The 22,509-nt window shown below is 43.0% G+C and overlaps 1 protein-coding gene across 1 annotated transcript; it reads right to left on the bottom strand.

Moving 5' to 3' along the window:
- Positions 1–498: 498 nt before the first annotated feature.
- Positions 499–21,530, bottom strand: TBC1D9B (TBC1 domain family member 9B). Its single transcript, XM_036391500.2, is given in 23 exon segments — positions 499–2,949; positions 3,738–3,844; positions 4,295–4,342; positions 5,396–5,428; positions 5,862–5,933; positions 6,082–6,147; positions 6,436–6,676; positions 7,454–7,522; positions 8,208–8,306; positions 9,504–9,633; positions 10,288–10,573; positions 11,285–11,402; positions 12,134–12,348; positions 12,696–12,846; positions 13,413–13,574; positions 13,731–13,943; positions 14,076–14,283; positions 14,928–15,186; positions 15,846–16,010; positions 16,013–16,073; positions 17,098–17,216; positions 19,007–19,117; positions 21,374–21,530. Coding segments are annotated over 23 exon segments (3,744 nt in total). The 5' UTR covers positions 21,492–21,530; the 3' UTR covers positions 499–2,256.
- Positions 21,531–22,509: the final 979 nt, after the last annotated feature.

A 22,509-nucleotide genomic window follows, 5' to 3' on the forward strand; every position in this document is an offset into this window, starting at 1 on the left:
AGATGTGTGGGTCTGTGTCAGAAATAGGTTAGGAGCTGTTGTAAAATAGTTGATAATTGTTAAACACTGTTAGTTTGGTTGTTATATTGTAAAAGGGGTTTAAAGGGTCGTTTTAAGAAATACGGTACTCAATGTACCGTATTACACCTCAGTAAAGTGCATCACCCCCGAGCGAAACGAGCCAGCCTGGACAGAACCGTAATGGCCAATCAAACACCTTAAACCTTCATGCAAATGAAGGATCCAAACAGAAACCAACCCAAAAAACAGGACAAAAAGGAGCATCTGACCCAGGGAAGCTGTACTGCTCTATCTGGGACATCGCTGCTCAAGAAAACCCAGCGCCGGCGCTGCAGCATCCTCGATAGGAACACTCCTGCTCGGCCTGAGGTTTTTTTCTCCCCCCACAGTTTTGGTGACACATTCTTTTTGATAACTGGGTAAAGAACAGGCAATATTCCACAAGCTCAGAGAGAAATAAAAGACAGCCAAATAGTCTACAGGATTCTGATTCATTTATTGAATACATGACAGGTAAGACAGACAGTGTAAAATCACATGTATTATTTGTACTTTAAAAAAAATTACAATAAATTACTGAATAATTAGTAAAAGCAGTTTTACTAATGGCTGCTCTCCAGTGATACAGGACAGAGGAGGCAGAGAAATAAGAAGTATGTACCAGCTGTGAATACAGACCAAAAATGTCATGAGGATGAATTAACACTGAGTAGCACACCAAGTAGTGTCAAATGGGAACATCCACATGTGTCCTTCCTACCTTTAGATCCCAAGTGCCAGCCAAAAGCTGGATCACACCTTGCCTTCAGTGCAAGGTCTGCTCTGGCCGAGCAGCAAGTCTCTGGCCCTGCCCCTGGCAAGGCCACTGCCTCCCTGCTGAGATGAGTTTATCTACAGTAACAGCATTACTTCTCCTCCCGTGGAGAACACACTCTGCTACCAGAAGGGCTACTCATAGTTGCCTCCGGGTTTAATTTCAAAGAGCACTCACTAAGTCTCCCAGTTACTTTGTCTCTAACTGGAATGAGCTCTGGTATTCCCATAAGGGCTGCTGGCAGAGCCACGCTGCTCTGAATTCTTCCCCTTTAGGTCAAATGCCCTTGGATGTGCAGGAGTTTCTAAGAGCCATTGCTAAACTCTTAAGAAAGGACACTGAGCAGCAGTGGGTGGCACAGTGCTCCTGCACAACTTCTGCCCCAAGCATTTGTGAGGGCTGACTGATCAGACAATTCTTAGGGCTCCTCCTAAAGGGCCCCTAAGGTCCTCCTCCTAGGAGGGCCCTCCTTAGGGGACCCATCTCTACCTAGGAAAAACAGGGAATCAGCACTAAATAGCCAATGTATCATCAGGGAAAGTCCAGCAGACCAGTGTGCCACTCCCCTGGAGTGCTGAGGCTGATTCACTGACTTCTATTTTAGGAACGTATTCCCTCATTATAACCATCATGGGCCCACTGATTGACTCAGTATCACTTCTGCACTGAAGTCAAGGAGCTTGTGGCTTCCCAGACAAACTAAAAACAATATCTTTCAAAGAAGCAGAAAAGCAAATGGTAGAAAACCAGGTTTGCCGGAAAATTCCTGAATTGTGAAGGAGAAAGTAAGTGATGGTACACTATGAAAATGCCAAATCACATGTGAAAGAAACCTGCAGGTCTGAGCAATGTCTGTGTTTAGATCTCAGGGTGCTGGGAGCAGTGGGGCACATTTGCTTTACAGCTGCTGAGTCACAGAACAGCTTACAAGAACGTACAAGATTATTTATAGGTCAGAGTCCTACAGCACTTGACTACACTGCATTAGCTCTCAGACTGGCAGCCAGAGGTGAGCATGGTTTCAAGCCAGGCTGCATCTGCTGTGCAAGTTACCCAGGAACCTACAGCAAACGAGGGCAGGCAAGGAGCAGTTACTGTCTGAAATAAAACTTCATTGAAATAAAAGATAGCAAAAGGCAGACATGCATAATTTATGGTGGTAATTCTATATGTCAGGGGCTATTAGGTTCTAATGGCTCTCAAAAATGTAAATCTAATTCTTTCAGCCAGAGTAGCCAAAGAAACACCTACACAGTCACTGTCAGGAGCCCTTTATCAACTGGATTCTACTGTAATTGTGTAGTTACTGGTCTCTGAATAAACAAAAAAAAAAACCCAAACAGAAAATACCAAACCATCCTGCCATCTGCCACACTATCTTCCTGTTTTATCTCCCAAAGACAACTCCTGATTTTTTGAGTTCACCCTGACACAGAGGAAAGTTCATAGTCACTGGATGAACTGAACTGCCTCTCTACCTTCTTCTGATCCTTGATCTTTTGAAGAATGTTGACTTTTTTCTCAAAGTAGTTAACGAGGGCTGTTTCTGTCAGCATGGAGGCCAAGATCTGCTCGAAGGAGATGGACCAGTCAGTGTCAATGGTGCTGCCATACCTGGCAGCTGCACTGCTGCCCTCACAGCCCACCAGTACTGTGTCGTCCGCGATGTCTTCGCACTGCAGGGAGCCTGTGCTGACCATGGAGTAGGAAGACATGGACATATCATCTTTGGTTTCATCATCTGATAGCAGCTGTAAAGGAGAGCCTTGTCCTTCCCCTGACCCATCTCCTAGAGTTTGGTTTTCCTGCTGGGTTTTTTCAGGCTGAGCATCAACGCTGGCTTTGTCCTCATGGTCAGCTTGGGGTTGCTGCTCCACTGCTGAATTGTGATTCTGTTCAGATGTTGGTGACTCCTCTTCACTCACAGGATCTTGGGCACTATTTGCTTTGCAGTCCTCAGACTTCCTCGTGGGCCTGTTGGAGAATTTTTTTCCAACTTCCCCAATCCTCAGCAGCAGACTGGCCACAGTGGCGATGGCATGGTACAGCTCCTGCTCCACGGGGTCCTCACTGAACATGTTGTAAAGGGTCTTGCATAACTCTATGAACTGTTCCTTTAAAAGACAAAGACCAAATAATCACGGATCAGGCTGAAAAAAGTTGTCAGTGGCGGATGAAGCAACAGGCACCATCTCAAATGACTCATTGCTTATTTGCCTCCCCACCAAGTGGCAACTTACTGCACTGATTCAGAACAGTCTGACACAGACAAACTCCCCCTCCTCTCTGCTGTGGCTAAATTGAGACACAGCTAGCAATTTAATAGTGGTGGGTTTTCTGCTGACAGATGAACAGAACAGTCACATCTTCACTAATGCTAAGAAAACCTGAAGTTTTACTTCTATTCTGCTACTCTTCTGTGGTCAGCTTCTAAGCATTTCTGAACTGGTTTAAGTAGCACCCATCAAGGAAATTAGAGACAGAAGAGATCACACCAGTCATCTGACTCTCTCTTCTGTAACCACATTCTTCACTCTCCACCAAGCAGCTGTAACTTGAAGCAGTGCAAAACCAAAAAAGCTGAACAAGTTTCTGTGACTGATGGCGTATTTGAAACATCCTGCTCTGGGGGGAAAACAAAGTGCAATTCTTATAGGAAAAACTGGTCTGTAAGGCTGAGTGAATCCCTTACATTTGATTGGTTGGTACAAAGCAGTTTGTCCATATCCACTGCAGAATTCAACAGAAATGTGTGGAATTAGAGGTCCTAAAGTTCACCAGACCAGAACAGCAGGGAAAGCTGTGGCAAGGACTGAACATACTGGCACAATGGCTGCACATACTGCAGAATTCTACTAAGCTGCCAATGATCCAACTGGAAACCTTCATACTCCTTTCTTACCTGGCTCATTTTGGGGAGATCTTTAATGGTTTCTTTCTTGTTCTCTTTTTCCTTGGCCCACATTCTTAGGTAGTATCTGTAGTCTTGTGGACTGGTGCCTTTCTCTTCTGCAAGGCAACAACAAGCCACTAGTCAGGTAGTTTATGGTTTCAGACTTAAAAAGTGAATGCTGAAACAACAAAAATCAGGCTTGAAGAAGGTGTTATTGACAGCCCAGGAAAACATCTACCAGGAAGGCTGCACTGTTTTCTGCTGGTTTATCTGATGCAGCTCAGCAGAGCAAAAAATTTAACAGTGCTGCATCAGTTTGACTTCTCACAGACAAGCTCTGTGAGTTGACAATTTGCCCAACATGATTTACAAATGCTGTGATCTTGGTATGTAAAAGAGTTGGAGCATTAAAGCATAAAGGGATGCTTATTTCCCAGCTCACCTTCTGCTTTATCTCTGTCCACAAGGAACACTCTGCAAGGTCTCTTTGATCACAATGAGACAATGAACAGGTCATAATATGAGAGAGATGAGATTAGAATGTGGTCTATTGAGGACGAAATTACCTTTTTCTGGGCCATTCTCGTTTCTTCTTCCTTTGTCTTCTTGGGTTTCTAAAGAGTTATGGAATTAGAAAATAATTAGTAGCTGATTTGCAGTAATACAACACACAAAGAACTTAAGACAACCCAATACACAAATTCAAATTATACAAGAGTACATTTAATAGAAGTTATATCTCACATTCCCATAATCATGGTTAGAGGATTGAACAGAACAGGATGGAAGCACGAGGCTGGTGGGATGAACTGAATAAAGAGCCACACTCAAAAAGTGGGTTGAAGAGCTGAGATAGAGGGCAGAGGTCTTAAAAGAAAATGTGAAAACATAGATAAGGAAGATAGAAAAGCAGTGTGATGTTCAGTCATCCAAAGCAAGATAATGAATGGAAAAAACCCAAACCACCACAGAACACATATGTGACTAATGTCTACACTCCTCATTATTCACTGCCTGGACTGACATTTTGGGAGCAATTTGCACTCTAACTTCATGAACTGCACTTCTGATTCCCTACATTGTCACTAGAGAAAATAGGAAGTCTTGGTTCAACTCAGACTGTTAAATCAGCCACCTGGCACCCAACTGCACAATTACCTCTTGTACTTAGATTTCTTTTGGCATCATTGTATTTTGGTCAATGTTTAGCATGATTGACATACCTTGATCTCCTATCTGACAATTCCTAATATTGTATTTTAAGAAATGCAGTCAACTAGTCTACCAACAGTTCAGCAATTCAGTGGCATGCATCCTTATTCCTTTAAACTGGAAGACTGTGGAGTAGGCACAGGATTCGCCTCCCCAGGCCAGCAAGCCTAGCACCCCCCCCACTCTGTTCTGAGCATCTTTTTGACCATCAGTTTCTAGGATGAGATGAATTCCACTGAAAGAAACCAGACAAAACCTATCTTGACCAAGGCTGAAACTCAATAGGCAGATTATAATAAAAGATACTTAATTACTTATAGCACTTTATTAATAGTGAGAGTGTCATGAGCGAGGAGCAGCAATAATTTCAGAGTATTTACATCAGCACACTGGGCTGGCAGGTGGTATCAGCACCACAGCCATGCTCAATGCATGCACATAATCCATGGACTGACCTTGAGACTCACAGTGCAGGCAGATATCCAGCTCTGAGACAAAAGGAGATACTTGAGCAGCAGAAAAAAGGGTTGAGGGGACAATATCCCAGATAAAACAGAAGAAAAGGTCAGACATAGACAGACACAGAGAAGGAAACAAAAACAGGAAGAGAGACAATGAGACCTGTATGAAAAACCTAAATCATGATGGGAGACAGGGGCTGGTAAAAGCACGCTGCTCCTCCTCAGCAGTCTGTGCCCATGCTTCAGAGCATGCTGTATCCTGCATGGAATGGACACTGAGGAGTTTTAGCTCCAAACTTCTTCCCCATCATGCAACAAAGACAGTGAACTCAAACACACTGCCAATCCTAACACATGCCAGCATGAGACCATGCTTTACACAACATCACTGTTCAGAGCACATGGATCTATGCTGCAACTCCTGCCTAACTGAGAGGTAAAGGCAGCAGTGTTGCATTACCTTCTGTTGTCACATCTTCTGTGAAATAACTTGTGGCCTCCAAAGCAGATTCTGTCTCCTCTGGATTCAGAGCTGTATTCACAGAGAAACAAATGTTAAAATCTCTAATTGAACAGCACTATGACCCACTTCATTAGCAAAACTCCTGAGGCACCCCGTGTCAATTGATGTCAGTGCAGCCTGTGTTCAACAGCAGCAGTACACAGAAGCAGTCACTCACCAGGAGGCAGGTGCAGTTTGTAGAGTACTTTGAGTTTTTCAGTGAGGTCACCATGGTACATCCCACCTGGAAAGAAAAAAAAAGGTTAAGAAAAATAGCACTTTAATGATAAAGAATCACCCTCTGCTCACAGGTTCAAACCAGAATGTATTCCCATACAATGACTGCTCAAAGTCATGTGAGGAATCAACAATGAAATCCATTTCAAGAAGTGTATTTTGTCCAGCTTGAGGCTTCCTGCCACCCTTCCTCCTCATGACAATGAACACACCATTATCTTCTTTCAGTTCTCTTCTTGGAAAAGGACAGACACATTTTTTGCAGCATTCCATTTTCTCCAAAAACACCACTTACTCATTCCTGTGACGAACTCCTTGAAGTTGATGAGAGAATCCCTGTTCTCATCCAGGAGGCGGAAGAGGCGCCCTGCCAGCACAGGGGTGTGTGCCCCACAGGCCCAGGGGGTGAGGCTGCTGAACAGCTCCTTGAACTGCTCCATGTCTATGCGATACTGCTCCAGGTAGGGCAGGCTCTGGTCCCGGCGGGCAGCGGCCGCACGGTTGTTCCCCCAGTAACAGCTCATCAGGTACTTGGCCTTTGGAGGGAGAGGATTAACAGGGCAGATGATGCTGCTCCACAGGAGTGGAGACTGTCACAGCTCAACAATAGCATTGAGGAAGCAAACAAGAGACATTTCAGGAAACATTATCTGCCTTGTGATTCCTAGTGTTACTTCACTACAAAATAATATGAAATGAAGGAAGAGACACAGATTTCAGGAAAAACAAGGAATTATTTAAAGTGAAAAGTACAAAACATGATTTCAGGTTTTAACAAAATGTAATTCAGGCTTTATTGCAAAGGGAACATGCAGGTTTTAGAACTAAGCCTCTCTTTCTGAGTCTACAACAGAGCACAACCAACTTCGGTAAACACAGCTGGGTAATACCATTCTTTTAAAAATATGTATGCTGACAAATAGAGACAAAGCCCTTAAGTAATCTTGTCACAATTACAGATGAGGTCAATAGGAAACTTGAGATTAAAAACTGAGGTACAGTCAACCCTAGCACCCCATTCTCAGGGCTTTGTTACATTCTCTTCCATTGACTCTACAGTTTCTTTCTGAGTATCATTCAAACACTGTGAATGTGGTTTGGCCATCTCTGGGGGAAAAAAAAAGATTAAAAATAATTAATCAGATAGTAACAGGGCCAGTCCTACTGGCACCATGTGTATTAGAATGCCACATCAGTTTCTGGTACGTCACTTTAAGAATTAAGGCAAAGTCACTGCTTGCCTTTCAACTTACTTTGCTATTTGTACTGTCTGTGACAACATTTCTTCCTCACCCTCAAGGAAGGCTTCTTACCTTGAACACTACATACAGCTCTTCTAGTTCCTCCATAGTGAAACCAATGTCACCGGATACAGCTCGGACCTGTGAACAATTTATTTCAAAAGTAGAAAAATCTAATACAACTCACTGAAAAATATGTGCAACACAGAAGAGAAGAAAACTAGTGCAAGGAGATATCACATAGAATGGGAAGAAAAACATCACCATTCTAATATATCCCTGGAAACCAATCAGGAAGGCATTTTGCAGTCAAGCAGAAACTGCTGACATTTTCAGTAGTTTACTGTGCTTATTTCCTGTTTGTGCAGACCTGGCTGAGCAGATTGTGTCACCCCTCCCTCTTGTTTTTTTCTTCAGATGTTTGACTTGGATGCATTAAAGAGCAACATTGAAATAAACACCCTGATGAGATTCTCCACCTAGGACATGGGAGATAATGGCAATAAATATGGACACTCCCCTTTGGTCATAAACCTTCAGGAAAATTCCCTAATGGACTCTCTAAATGGCAGTAAAATAATTATCTGCTAGCCAGCTTTTCTCAAAGATTCCAGGCAAGCAGTAAAACAGACAGAACTAGGCATGGGAGGTTATGTCATAGCCTACAGGTGTTTTTTATCTCCCTCCATGCCAAACATCTCATTCAATCATTCTTTCAGTCACTTAAAACTTGGTCTGCTACAGCACGAAGTTTCTCAATGCTCACAGCAAAACACTTTCCAAGAAGGTGCCATTTGGTAGCTCATTCAGTCTGGGAGTCACATACCACACTCTTCTTGGCTGTATCCTCCAGAGACTGGATCACTTTCAGCCTTTGCTTGAAACGCATTTGTTCAATGTCATCTGCCTTCAGATTGCCAAATTTCTACAAGAAAGGAAGCAGATCAGGTCAACATCATCTCCTGAAGAGAGAAGAACCCACCTTCAATTACACACTCTTTAACAAGTGTACTATCCCTTCAGAGATGACCTAAACCCACTAGAAGCCTTTTAGGAGCAGCAAGATGAGAGAAAACTTGAGCTCTATTCCCTAATCACTCCTGTCCTGCAAGAGGAGTAATTCAGAGTTCATGAGAAATCCAGCATCAGAGGTCTCTACAGAAAAGCTGAAAAAGGATCTGTCAGGACTGACAGAAATAGAGGCCCTGTACTGTGGCAGAGATAAGAGAACAGACAGACTGTCATTCCTTCCAGCCCTGTCATTCATTTCCTCTAGGACCCCCAGGAGATTCAGCCAGAAACACCACAGTCAAGAAGCTTTTCTATGGACTAGGTCAGACAAGTAATATGAATTCAGTGACACTCTTTTATGAAAAGAAACCAAGAACAAACAGAGATGGCAGATTTGAAGAAGTACACAAAACACCCAGGAAAATGACAGCTGCCTAAATGTAAACAGCCAGAAGGGGATGGGGTGAAAAACAAGATAAAGAGGGAAAAAGAGGGAAAGGATCCCACATTTAGCAGAGAATAGCAGAGAAGAACTCCCAAACATCAGTTCTTTTGCCTGTGTTTTTTCCATCATTAAGAATCAATTTTTTATGAGTTTGTTCTCAGTATGAATTGTGAGGAACACCTCTATCAGTGCAGAGATATTTTAACAGCATTGGCACCATTCTGGGGTCAATTCCTATTACTATAATTTGGTTCACAGAACAGGATGCCTATGCATGTGAACTGAGATTCTTCCATGTTTCTGCAGAGTACTTCACAATTCTTACCCCGAATTTCCCTCCTTAACTTCTTAGCACTGAAAATCCTCAAATAGAATTAATAATGGAGACATTTTTGACAAAGCAGGAAGAAATCTCTAGTCCATAACTTCTTCCTTATTTGCACTCTTCATTTTAGTCCCTCTGGTGTTGGGCAGACTCTTTGTAATCTGCAATAGCCAACGCTGTCAGGTTCTACTCATACCAAGCAGGTGGAACAATGGCTTCAGCCTGCACTCCTTAAGCATCTCAATCTATGAACATTGCTCAGATTTTGGCTGCACAACATATAAAATGGGATGTTAGTAGAGAAGAAATCTCTTGGGCAAAATACCAAGCCAGAACTTTACCTCATATGAAGTTTTGATGAGTTCAAAGATGTCGATTTCAAGTGGGGGGTCATCTCCACTGGTCAACAGTGCATGCAAGTGAGGAATAGGGGGAGAGACACTCTGTCTGTTAACTACATTGTCCAAATATCTGTGGACAAAAATGAGAACAGATGCAAGATTCCAGGATTAGTGTCCAGAAAAAGAAATAATATCCTATATGCATTACTCCCAACTTCTTTGTGTCACTAATCTAAACATGAAGGAGAATTTATTTTTTCTCATCTAATCTGCAATGCTACCCTCAATGTACCTGGAGTTAAGTTGATTTTCATCCTATATTGGGGGTATTTGCTCTTTTAAAAGTAGGCTTCTAGTCAAATGCTGAAAATCTTGCTGCACATAGAAGACATTCTCATTTCAAACAAGAAAATCTTACATTTACTAGACTTGGGAGATATCTGCTTGATAATGTTTTAAGTTTCCAGAAGGTGATTCCTGCCAGAATCTGTTCTAAATAGTAAAGCAGACTTAATATGCAAACTTCAAATAAATAACCTGTAAGAATTCAAATTCAAACTGAGATGCAGGAGTTCATTATGATACAAAACAACTCCAGAAGTAAGGATTCCTCCATAACTGAGCCAACAATTAATTTCAGCTCTTGCAGAAAGCAATAGCAAACTTCTCTGGAGCAGAAGTTTCATCCTAGAGTGTTATCTGTGACCTGCTATTAGGTAGAAAGAGATGATGACTAAAAGGCCACTGTTACTATTCTGTTTTAAATAAGAACAATGAATGGTACCTGCCCAAAATAGTCATGGCTTCACCTTCATCACAGCACTGTAGTAACTTCTCCATGTTGGCATCAAGTATGGCCAATGACACCTGCAGGATAAACTTGATTCCCTCGTAGAAAAAACAGTCGACAATGACCACGGCACTCTCAAAGGGCATCACACTCAGGAAGAGAGTGAGAAACCAGGAAAGGGATATGGTGGAGATCACTCCCAGGTCCTGCATCTTTTCTGACAGCTGTGGAAGATACTCTCGTGTAAGTTCTTCAAAGATGCCTTGGTCCACCAATGCACCTGAAAAAAACAAAACAATGGTAGAACTCCAAATGGTGGTGTCATGTACCAAGCTAAGCAATTATTAAACAAAACAGTATGAGTTCACTAAATTTCATACAAATTTCATATAAATTTCCTCTGAACATCATAACTAAAATTAAGACATTAATTTTTTACCCTGTTCTCAATAAAACCAATGAGACTATTTCTACATTGCAGAGCATGCAGACACAACCTCTCAACACAGAACCTTTCATCCATTTGTGCATTTGCCCTGAATGGAGGGGTGGAGGATTACTGATATTATGGTATTTACACCAGATTATAGCCTTTTATACAAACCAACTTTAAAAGCCTATGAAGTGGTGCTTTGACTAACCTTCCCTGAGAGCCTGTTCCACAGATTTAAAATGTCATTCAGATGGGGAAAACTAAAACCCAGTAATGTTCTTCTAGATATTCCTCCTTACTGCTAATGATCCCTCCTGACACCAATTTTTGGTGACTTCATCTTCCTTGCTACTATAAAGTAGAACTACTGCCTTGGAGGCCTGTAGTGTCTCTTCCTATGTCTCCATCACACCCCTGCCACTTTAAAAGGAACAGAGCTGCACTTCATTATCTTTAAAACTCATCACATTTAATTAATTCTGAAAAAACAAAATGTTTCTGGGAGATGCTGGTGCAGCTGAAAATCCACAATGCAGCAGGAATCTGATAAGGACTCACCCACTACTCTTGTGTTGTAGTAATCTGGCAGCATCCGCTCGCACAAAGCCACCAGGAGCCAGAAAGCCTCTTCCTCATTGCAGTACAGCAACAGCACCGAGGTGACAATGTTCATGGCCTAGGAGCGAGCACAGCAAACACACAGGTACAGGAGAAAAACATGGAGGTCTTCAGGAAAACTCTGCTGTAGATTAGCTAAACTTAAAAGCATGAATACAGCAAGCTGTCACTAAGAGTCACATCTATTTCCAGCTTCTACTGGCATCTGAGTCAATAGATGACCTTAAGCCAATTTTTCTTCCTGTTTTCAGTTCCTCTGTTCATGAGGCAGCAAATAATTTGATGACGTTTTGTCATGCACTTTCAGTAAACAACATGAACAAGAATAATTGTCAAAGTCTTCATAAAAATCTTTGTAATTTGGCCATTAACAGAACACCATAACGAGAATCTGTAACATCATAGCAATACACAAAATGAACCTGAATTTCCACCAAGTTGTTTCACAAACCAGCAAAAGGCTACATTTTCAATAGACTGTCCATGTGCAACATCACTTATTTGATTTATCTGTAATGAAACTAGAAGATGTTTTGTTGAACTATGGAAAGCTCTGTCAGGAAACTATTAAAGACTAACATTACACATAACAGCACTGTGAAAAGTGTATTTAAATACTATGTTCAAAGGATATTTAAGAGATGATGCACCATAATTTCTTCCCTATTTTCTCACCACTACACAGACAGTATAAAGGAAAAGCTTGAAACTGAACAAAAAACTGCAGAAAAAGTCCAAGTCAATCATGGTCACTGTGTAGGACTAACAAGTCTAAGACTTCTTTCCTACCTGACAGTACCCAATTGTTGGATTTCTGAATGCATAAGCTGTTAAGACTCTCCGGAGGGCAGCAATTCCCAGTTCGTTTTGGAAGGCAGGATGTTCTGGCATAGAGCGGTGCAGATCTCTCTCAATTTCCTCTGTAGCAAGATTGTACCTTCCCATTGACTTTTCCACAAGATCTGCGTAGTAACCAGGGTGAGTCACCATCTCATTCCAAGCCCCTGAAATGACAAACAAACAGTGCTTTACCTCTGGTGCTTTGAAACACAGATTTTATTCCCAGTTTCAGAGATAAGGGAGCCAAGAAGCACTGCATGAACCCATGAACTATAAACAGATGTGAAAATATAGCAACAAACTCATTGTTAAATCATTGTTAGAGTTTAGGTCCCAACACCGAAACACAGACAAAAGAGGCCAAACAGCTATTAGGATAATAAAGCCACCATAAAGTATAATTCAGATGAAATTAACCTGTCAATAATTTTTTCTGAAATGGGCTAAGATTCATACCCTTTCCTTTGAGATGTGCAGGAAGTTTGTTCCCGCTGTCAGCACAACATCCTACCTGAGAAAAGGAGCCACAGCTCTCCACGGAGATTCTCTGGGATTCCTTTCTGTACCAGCTCCCTCGTCTTGGTAGTGCGGTACATACACATCCCTCGCCCATATTCAAAGAAATGAATATTCCAAGACTCTTCCTTCATCTTCTCCTTTGCCTTCATAGAAACACATATGGCTATTTTAGGAGATTATTGCATTTCTATGTTTGTAGGACAACTGATTTCTGGGTATACTCAGGCCTGCACTTCACAGGAAAAATACATTGTGATATTTAAAACCTCTCTTCTTTCTGCTGAAGAAAGAGTGTATATATACTAATCTACCCTGTTATGACCTTGCTTAAAGTCGAGTCTTTACAACTATGCAAATCTCCACATAAATGCAAGCAGAACCATTGATCACGATGATTAACCAGCAAGCAGAGATACAAGTTCCCTGCTTTCTTGCTCTGAAGAAAAGTTGTTCTTCACAGCCATGAATTCACATCCCAGAACACTGGTAACACTTATCTTTTAGCCTCTGGTCAAGTATCTCAGGTATGTCAGTACAAACAGTGTAAGCTGACAGTCAAGTTACCTCTATGCAGTACTACCACTGTGACACACACAGCAGTGATACTGAGCAGGGATAAAATGCATTTCCATTCTAGAGCAGGCCAGCAAATCAGCAACCTACTGCAAACTACTTATACTTTATTGCTTTACATAAAAATATCACTTACCCCTTTGGGTCCAGAGAGCTCCTCAGAATTCCTCCTGAAGAGTTTGAGCAGTCCCTGTGAGGCTGTTGGCACTTGCCCAGCACAGAAGCTGACAGGTCGATGGTTGAGAGCAGACGTGGGGCTGACAGCCAGGGGGCTGCTGGAAGGCAGCTCTGGAACTTCCTGGACAAGAGAACAGAAAATGTCTGAGCTCATGCTCCCTCCTCTGCTCATGGCCCGACAGAGACAGCACTGGCTGGTGACAAGCACTCCAAACACAGTCTAAGGAGCATTGCTCTGAAAAGTTGATAAAGTTCTTCCCAGCTATTTCCTTAGTACCTCGCTGCTGGGATCAGCCACATTCCACTTCCATTCCCTGTCGATGCTGCAGGATTTCTTGGATGGTGTTCTCTGCAGGAAGTCAGAGATCCTCTGAACCAAGAAATCCCGGTCTTTCAGATTGGCGAAGAAGAAGGTCATTTTACTTTTAGTGCTGATGGACAAAGGGCTAGGCAAGACACTGGAACTATCTGCTTTCTCAACTATTGTCACCTAGAACACAAAGACAAGGGCCATTTGGATCTGGCATGTTTTCCATTATCCATAAAGCACAGCACAACAGACAGAAGGACACAAAAGAGAAGAGAGGCCTGTAGTGTTAACATACAGCTAAGAAATCCCCACCTCCCTGAGAGGAATGATGAGATGACAGGCCTCCTCTGCCCTGCTGGCAAAACAGATGTAATTGTTGGAAACAAACATTTGGCCAGGAATATGCATCTTGTTGAATGGTGTCCACAAGGTACAATCTGTGTGTCCATCCAGGCATTCATCCTTGGGCAAACGGAAAGTGGCACGGTAGCACTCATTTTTGGCTCGAGCATCCAGGTCTCTGGGGAAAAGTAAAGGGTAGTATCCTTTTTACTCACTTGAAAAACCCACTCAAACACTAATGTCACATGTTCATTCCAATCACAACCTTCAGACTATGCTGTGTATTCTTAGTATTCCTTTCTCTAACTGAGATGCCACCCCTCCTCTGACTCCTCTTTCAGCCTTCAGACATGCCTCTCTGACAAGGTATGTTCTGCAATACAAAATAAAATATGCAAGTGCATCTGTAAAACTGAAATATTACATGAGATTCTGAAACTGCAGAGAACAGTCCCCAGTGGGAGGATTTATTACAATACAAATATGATTTCTTTTTATAAATCTTTAACTTCAGACAAAGGGGCTGGTGTAATTTTCTTTCTTCACTTTTTTTTTACATATGAATTTCAGCAGTTTCTAGTTGAAAATTTCTTCTGACAGTGCCTAGGCAAGCATGAGAAAGACATGAGGGTGTGTGTGAATTCAGCTCCAATTTGGGATGGGGAAAAAGAGAGAACGAGCAGAAGGCTAATGACTGAAGTAAGTGATGCAGCCCCTAGAGTAAGAAAACCCCAGCAGCACCCAAGAGCTACAAAATAATGCAGATTTATTTTTACAATCCCCTACTACCTGTCTTCTTTCTCACTGCTGGGAACATGATACCTTTTTAATGCAGAGATGTTCTTAAGAGGCCTCCTGGGCTTTGGGAGAGACTTGTCCTGTAGGAAGCTCTCATTGTCCAGCAGCTGCCGCATTGCAATGTTGGCCAACTGCTCCATCAGCTTGAATGTCTCATTGATGTTGAGAAACATGGAAAAATAGAGTTCACTGTCCCTTGTGCTTACTTTAATGCACTCAGGGAACAGCAGTGTAGCATTTTTTTCTAGCTGGGTTACATCCACCCACTGGATCACCAGTGTAACTGAGAAAAAGAATTAAAAAATACTATTATCACAACTGAGTCAAAACAAGAACCTAACAGAAATGAAGGTCAAGCAGCCTGAAAGCTCTCAGTGGAGCAGCATTTTTTCTCCTCTTACACATGGACAGTTCTTTTCTTCACACTTTTACTGGGTTCTCCAAAAATACTTGGAAATAACCTTTGGGATTAACTAGACTAGAAATAATGCAGTTCCAAAAGGACTATCTCCCATCCAATAAATGCTTTCAATTACAATTACTCAAGTTTTCATTCTTTCTTTCCAACAAATTAGCTTTGGACTCAGGGGTTGGGGCTTTGCAAATACTGGGTCCTGGCAGGTGTTCCACATAAAACTTACCAAGGCAAAAATACTGCTTGGTTCTCTAAACCAGTCTAACTTGTAAAATGTAACCCAGTTTGAGTAAAACAGATGTACAACTTGGGAAATGTTTTAAAAAATGACTCAGGCATTCAGTCTAAACAGCACTGAAGTGCCTATGAGAGCAAGAACTGATTTATGTGCTGAGCCAGACAGTGCTCAAGAACTCCTAAAAGCTAAAAAAACCTGTCATCTTAAAAAGGAGTTCATACAAAAGATCAACTGCATTGAAAAGATCATGGGAAATGATAGAAACACAACTTGTAGGCTCATAACTCACCCTCTTTGCCCAGCAGGAAGGAGTAGAAACAGAGGTGGTTGACAGTGAGGTACAGCCAGCCCTGCCTGGGGACACGTCCCTTCCAATAGCTGCAGGAATAGTAATTGACCAACTTCTCCACCTCGGGCATCCCAAACTGCTTCCGCATCTTCAGCTCAGCCTCTTGAATTTACCTGGATCCTCTTCGCTCTGGGGCTGCTCATTCTTGTTCTCCTCAGCTATAATGCCCTGAAAGGATGTGGGAGGAGAGAGGAGAAACAGAAGTGAAGGTGCCTGCTGACAGAAATAATGTACAAAGCAAAGGGTCACAGCAGCAATCCGGAAGGCACAAAGGAGCAGGACACAGCACTTATCCTGTCATGTCAGAAACAGCAAAGACATGCAGAAAGGGCAGTCAGGTCCTGTGGGAGTCTGGGATCCACTCCTGAACATGTGCCACAAGCACTCATGTTCAATGTTCGACTGAGTTCCTCATGGCTGGCCTGGGAACACTTGGAACACCCTGCAGGAGAACTGAAGTCTCTTTGCACTTGCACACCTGCTTCTCCAACTGGAAGAAGATAATCTGCCAGGAAGGGCAGAACTCTGCAGTCTGTCAGCTCTTGACTGGCCAGAAGGAAAAACAAATGACCACAATCTCTCTCATGCACAGATACACACAGAAAACATGAAGAAATCACAGAAAAAATTCAGACAGGAGAGCTGAAAAAGATGCAACTTCCTGCAGTTCAATAAAGAACTGTATTTATAAGTTTCTGCTCTGGAGGGTTTGTGGGCTGGGAATCTGAAGTGTGTTAACTGCAAAACCAGCAGACACCTAACTCCAAAGTCAGTGGAAACTGGGCTGCAGTTCCTTTACAACCCAGGTACCTTTCAGACCACTGGCAGGGCAAGTATATTTCTAGTGAACTACAATTCTCTCTCCTCCACTTGTTGCTAGATGAAGCCTTGTTAAACCATTCTCCCTCCATCAAAGGCTTTGATCAAGAATTTGCAATGATTTTAAAGAGGTATTATATTTAGATTAGTAGGAACATCCTAAGCAGGCTGTTCTTTGAGATCTACTGCTCTTAACCCTTGCCCTTCCAATATATATGCTCAGTATTTGCTCTAACTGGATGTTGACCATGCTGGATGCATTCCATGACACTTTCATACCTATGTATGACTGGAAAAGATAAAAAATTCTTACAACCATCTCCCTTGTCCTTTCTCAGAATCTGGAAGTCCTTCAGGGAAACAGGTCACTTACATGTATCTTGCCCTTGACAAAGGTGGTGATATCTTCTTCATTGTCAAAGATGGACAGAGTCTGCAGTAAGTTATTCTCCAGCCATTCCCAATGCTTTGTGATCTCTTTACGAGATGATCCTAATTGAAGGGGAGAAAGATGATGCCAGGGGCGAAGAAAAAAAAAATTAGAACATGGTCTTTTTTCCTCCAAGTTCACAGCAGGAAACTAATAATTACTGAACAGTGACTAGGATAAATCACACACAGCAACTGTGTACATGTTAAGGATATTTTATGTACACCAACATTATGTTTCTAATAAAATATCTCCTTGTCACCAAGGATACTCCAAAGCACAGAATTATCAATTATAGGATGCTCTGACTATGAAAAAAACACACAGGTTCAGAAACAACAGCAGTGGAATAAAGTCTGTGTCCTGCTTTGTTTCATGAGCTACATCTCTTACCAAGTGACAGCAGCCAAATTGCTAAAATAAGCCTGGCCTCACTTACTGACATCTTTGTAAGAACTACATTAGAATGACATATATGAAGGAGTAAAAGTTTGTGATTCCTACAAGGAGGGTTATAAGAACAAAGTGCTAAAGAGCCAAAGCTGCATGTGTGACCAAATTGCTGCCCACTAGTATTTATACACAGTGAACTGTAAATAAAATATTTGTATTTTTCAACTAGAGAGCAGTATATATTTTATAATGTTAAAGGAATGCCAGTACTCTGACAGCAGAAGGAGAACCAGGTATGATTAAAAAAAAATACTTTGGATGAAGACAACATATTTACTCCAGGACAATAATTTATCAAACTCCATTTGGGTGTTACCCAGCCCATCCCACTTCTACATGCTTCACTGTTTAAAAGTAACTGAGATACAGAGGATATCAACTTAAGTACTCCTGAAATTAAACAAAAATATCTTACTCAGTATCAAGATACCATAAAATTACAGATCTGCACTAAATATTCTCCTTTTTTCTATGCAGTTCCTGACCTGCCATTTTGTTTTCTGCCTTTCTTAATGCTCTGCCTCCACCCTCCTCAAAGGGGAACCTGAGTTTCTGTGAAACACAGCAACATCTAAACCTCTCCTCTGCAGAATTTAAGTAGCTCTGCAAGAAAGAATATTGTGTTGGTTGCCTGGGGAGAAGGTGGGAGGAGGAAAAACAAGACATCAGCTTTTGTGGGCCTAGCAAATGACTCCTTCATGATCAGATTTTATGTCTCCACCACAAAGTGAGAAGTGAAGGTTCTTATTGTAAACAAAGTTGGTCTAACAAATGTGTCTGGAGATATTTCCTCTTTAGCAAGCATTAGGACCTAAAGCTTTAACCAAAGTTCACCAACAGGCATCAGATGGCTGCATTATGATATTCTAAAACAGTAGTTACATTTCTCAAGTAAAAGAGGCCAAGGATCCTTGATGTTAAAAAAATACTATTCTAGTCCTTTTTACAGATCTATATACACATCTGTTCCAGGCCAGAAATAATAGAAAAAACATAAACTGGACCAAGAGATTCCCCAAAGTACCTCTGGTACCTTGAACAATGTTACATGTTCCCATCTTGTGCCATGCTCCTGGTAAGCAGCAGCACTCATCATCCCACCAAAACCAGCATGTGTCATTCTTTGCACAATCTCACTACAACCTTGTAAATACAAGGTACATTTGGAAGAAAGAAAATTCCTAACATCTGCATAAACAGAAGCTTTTGCAGAGCCTCAAGTTCCTTAATTACATTTTAAACAACAGTTTTGTCATTTCTGGAATCTTCCACTACACCATTGGAAGCTTTTGGAAGTGTCCTGAGCAGTCATAGGATACTCCTACGTGGGATAACTGCTCATCTGAACCAAAAAGACAAGACAATAACTCAAATCCAGACCCCAACAAGAGTCACATACCACAGGCCACTGCCCAGTACACTTGAGAGTCCTGAGTCTGGTGCAGAATCCGGTATGGGGCAACTCTGGCACTGGAATCCAAAACCACGTCTAGAGTTCCCACAAGGAGACCTAGGAAACAAAGAGACAGAAATTACAGCAGTGTCATACCAAAACAAAGAACTGGGTTAAGCAAAAACACAGGATGATCACTGCAGAAAATGCTGATGTTCACAGCCTGTGAACAGTTGTGATGAAGAGCTGCAGCACTTGGTTCAGAAAATTCAGAAATTTACCTCCACTCACTGGAGGTAAATTCCCTAAAAAGCAACTGCAGCCTGTCCTGCTGGTAATGGACAAAGTTTAGATGGCAATTAAAATGCCTACTAAGCTTCATTACTGACCCCCACCTTCATAGAAGAGTTTTCTAATGAAAGTGAAATGTGTTTTTCTCTGTAGGGTTTTTTATTCTAATAGTGATTTTTAAGCCTACCAAGCTAAAAGACACAAGAGTCCTCAATGCTGTATTTTTCAGAATCAGCAATGCCAAAAGTAGGTAACTTGTCCAAATGGAATCAGGTAGATCTAGAAAAACTGGTGCTCACAGGATGCTTCAAGGATGTTCCCAGAAGGACTTTGATTAAACAAAGATGTCAGCAACTCAAAATTTGGTAATACAGAAGTCAAAATATTTTTATATGATGTTAAATAAGAAAGGAGACACTTCCAGAGTAAATGTTGATAACCAGACTTTGTAAAGCAAATCAATTTACTTCAATGAATTTCAATTAGATAAAACAGATATATAAGGTGATGATTTGCTTTGTTGTTCTAGACAATGCATTACCAGCATCTTTAATGCAAATTAACTTTGCAACACACTCATGATTAAAAGTTTTCTATTATTAGAATGTGGAGAGGGAGCATGGTTGTTCCCTGGGCATTGACTTTGTGGGGGGTCATTACAATTCCCAGCTCTCATGGTTTGGGTAAGCCTGTTTGAACTGTGCTCATCCATATCTCATTCCTTATTAAGAAACATGCCACTTCGTCTCCCTTATCTCTCCTGGCTATCTATGTAGCAATTAACAAATTAAGAACATACCACCAACTGTCCTTGCAGTGAAACATCACCCACAGCAAGCCCATGTGACAAACCTAAACCAAGCACGTATGTAACCAGCACAGCAGGATCTCTTTGGGCTTTGGGTTTCTTGTGTAGTTTTAGGCAGGATATGGACTAAAAGTTAATTTGGAATCCATCCTATGACAATACTGAATGTGTCAAATATTGACACACAGACTGGTAATGAGATGTTTAATAACTTGAGCCTGACATCAACTCAAAAACCTTTCCAGCTCAGCTGAACATCCCACTCTAACTCTGAGATGTCACTGTGCAGCTGCACAGTTCCTTAGGGACACGTGGTTTTTAACCTGCAGGAGCTCTGAAGAAGACTCTCACTGAGCTGCACTAGCTCAAAAAGCAAACATAGCTCAAAGCTTCAACCCGTCAGGAACACATCAGTTTAAATGTTACCAAAATAGCACCAGGCATAGTTTCTTTTAGGAAAAAACTAGAAAATTGTAGAATACAAGTATAAGCCTACATGCAAAACTGCACAAGTAAGGTGACATCAAACAGAACAGTTCAAAATAATTTTGAACACTGTGAAAAGATGAAATATCCTAATGATGTATATCAGCTGCACCAGTTTCTCTAAAAGGGCTAATACGCAGTTGCTATATGTAATTGACAAAAGTAAAATTGACATCTTTGAAACTGACATAATTGAAAGCATTCTGCACATAAATGGGGTTTTTAAAAGTGAGGGGATTTGCTGTTGTTGTTAACGTTGTGCTTTGGTGACAGTCGTGTTATTTTAGCAGTTTATGTCACAAACAAGGCTGTCCCCCACACACAGCGGTATTTTCCACTGGGCTGCACCCACACAGCTTCACCCCCGGCCCATGTACAGCACAATTTCCACACTGCTACTAATTATAAACCACGTCTTACTGTCATCCTCTACATGTTGAAAAGGCACACAGACATACAAAATATGCAAATAAACCATCTTAATAATTCAAAGCAACGCGAGCAGGGCTGAGAAGCCATTTTTGACAAGAGAAGAAGACGGTCCCAGGCATCCCGTCAGTTGTGTGTCCTCCCCGGCAGCAGCTCCTCGGGCCTGACCGCTGACAGCCCCGGCCCGGGGCGGACAGGGGCCCCGAGCGGACACCGCGGCCGAGGGGCTCCGGGGTCACACACAGCGAGGAGACGGGCGGACCGCGCCTCTCTCCCCCAGCCGGGCCCCCCAACCCCTGCCCCACGCTCACGGACCCCGCGCCGGGCCGGAGCCTCCCCGCGGCCCCGCCGCGCCTCACCCGTGAGGCCGCCCCCTTTGCCGTGTCCCCGCCGGCGCTGGAGCAGGAAGAAGGGGTTGGCGCGCTCGGTGACCCACAGCGCGCCGGCCAGCAGCACCTCCTCGGGGCCCAGCCACATCGCGGCGGGGCTGCGGAGCGGAGCGGCCCGCGGGGCTGGGCCGGCCCGGCCGGGGCGGGAGCGGCGCGGGGGGAGCGGCCGGGCCGGGTCACGGGGCCCACGCCGCGCCCGCCGCCACCGCGCCCTCTGGCGGCCCGGCCCCCTCACTGCCTCCGCAGCGCTGAGGTCGAGGGTTCGAGCCCCGGGTCCGGCCGGCGCCCGGAGCCGCCGCCCGGGACTGTCCGTGGTGGGCAGTCGGGGTCACCGCCGCGCTCTGCAAAGCTCCTCTGCCTCCGGTGGCACATTGTGGCACTGAATAGACCTGAATTGAAGGGCCTGAAGTTGTGTCGGAAAGGGGGAGGGGGGTGTTTAGGTTGGATATTGGAAAAATATCCACCCCAGGGGGTGGTCGGGCACTGGAGCAGCAGAGACCGTCCAGCACTCCTGTCCAGTCTGACGATGCTTCCATCTCCCACATTAAGATGGGAATTGCCCTTTTTGCTGTGAAGAACACGCCCTTCCAGCATCCCAGCCTCATTAATTCAGTGTGGGGTTCCTGGTATCCCCCTCCCGGCAGCTGGTTCGTTTCGGTCCTCGCTTTGCGGCTCTGGAGCCCACTCAAAGCTTGTGGCCCAGGCCAAGGATGATCTTCACAGCAAAGGACAGGGGGAGATGCAGCTCCCTCTCATCCCTTGGCTGCGGAGCAGCTTCCCAGTAATTTAGTGAACCACTATTTTTGTTTCAATTACCATTAGAGAGCCTCCAGGCAAACTCTGAAAGTGTTACAACAGCAGAAAACACTGACATCTGCCATCTCTGTGCTTATTGCCCAGCTCCCAGGAAGGCAGGAATGCCATGGTTTTTTTAGGCTTTAAATCCTTTAACCCTGGATGATCTATCTTTGTTAGTGCAGTGCCCTAATCCCAGCTGGAGCCCTTGTACACTACTCTAATATAAATATTTATTAGCTGGCTCAGCCTGCAGGGCTGTGCCTTCACCTCAATGGCATGGCTGCTTCTCGGGAGCAGCAGGGTGGTTT

The sequence above is a fragment of the Molothrus ater genome, chromosome 15 (assembly GCF_012460135.2).
Source record: "Molothrus ater isolate BHLD 08-10-18 breed brown headed cowbird chromosome 15, BPBGC_Mater_1.1, whole genome shotgun sequence".
Taxonomy (NCBI): Eukaryota; Metazoa; Chordata; class Aves; order Passeriformes; family Icteridae; genus Molothrus; species Molothrus ater.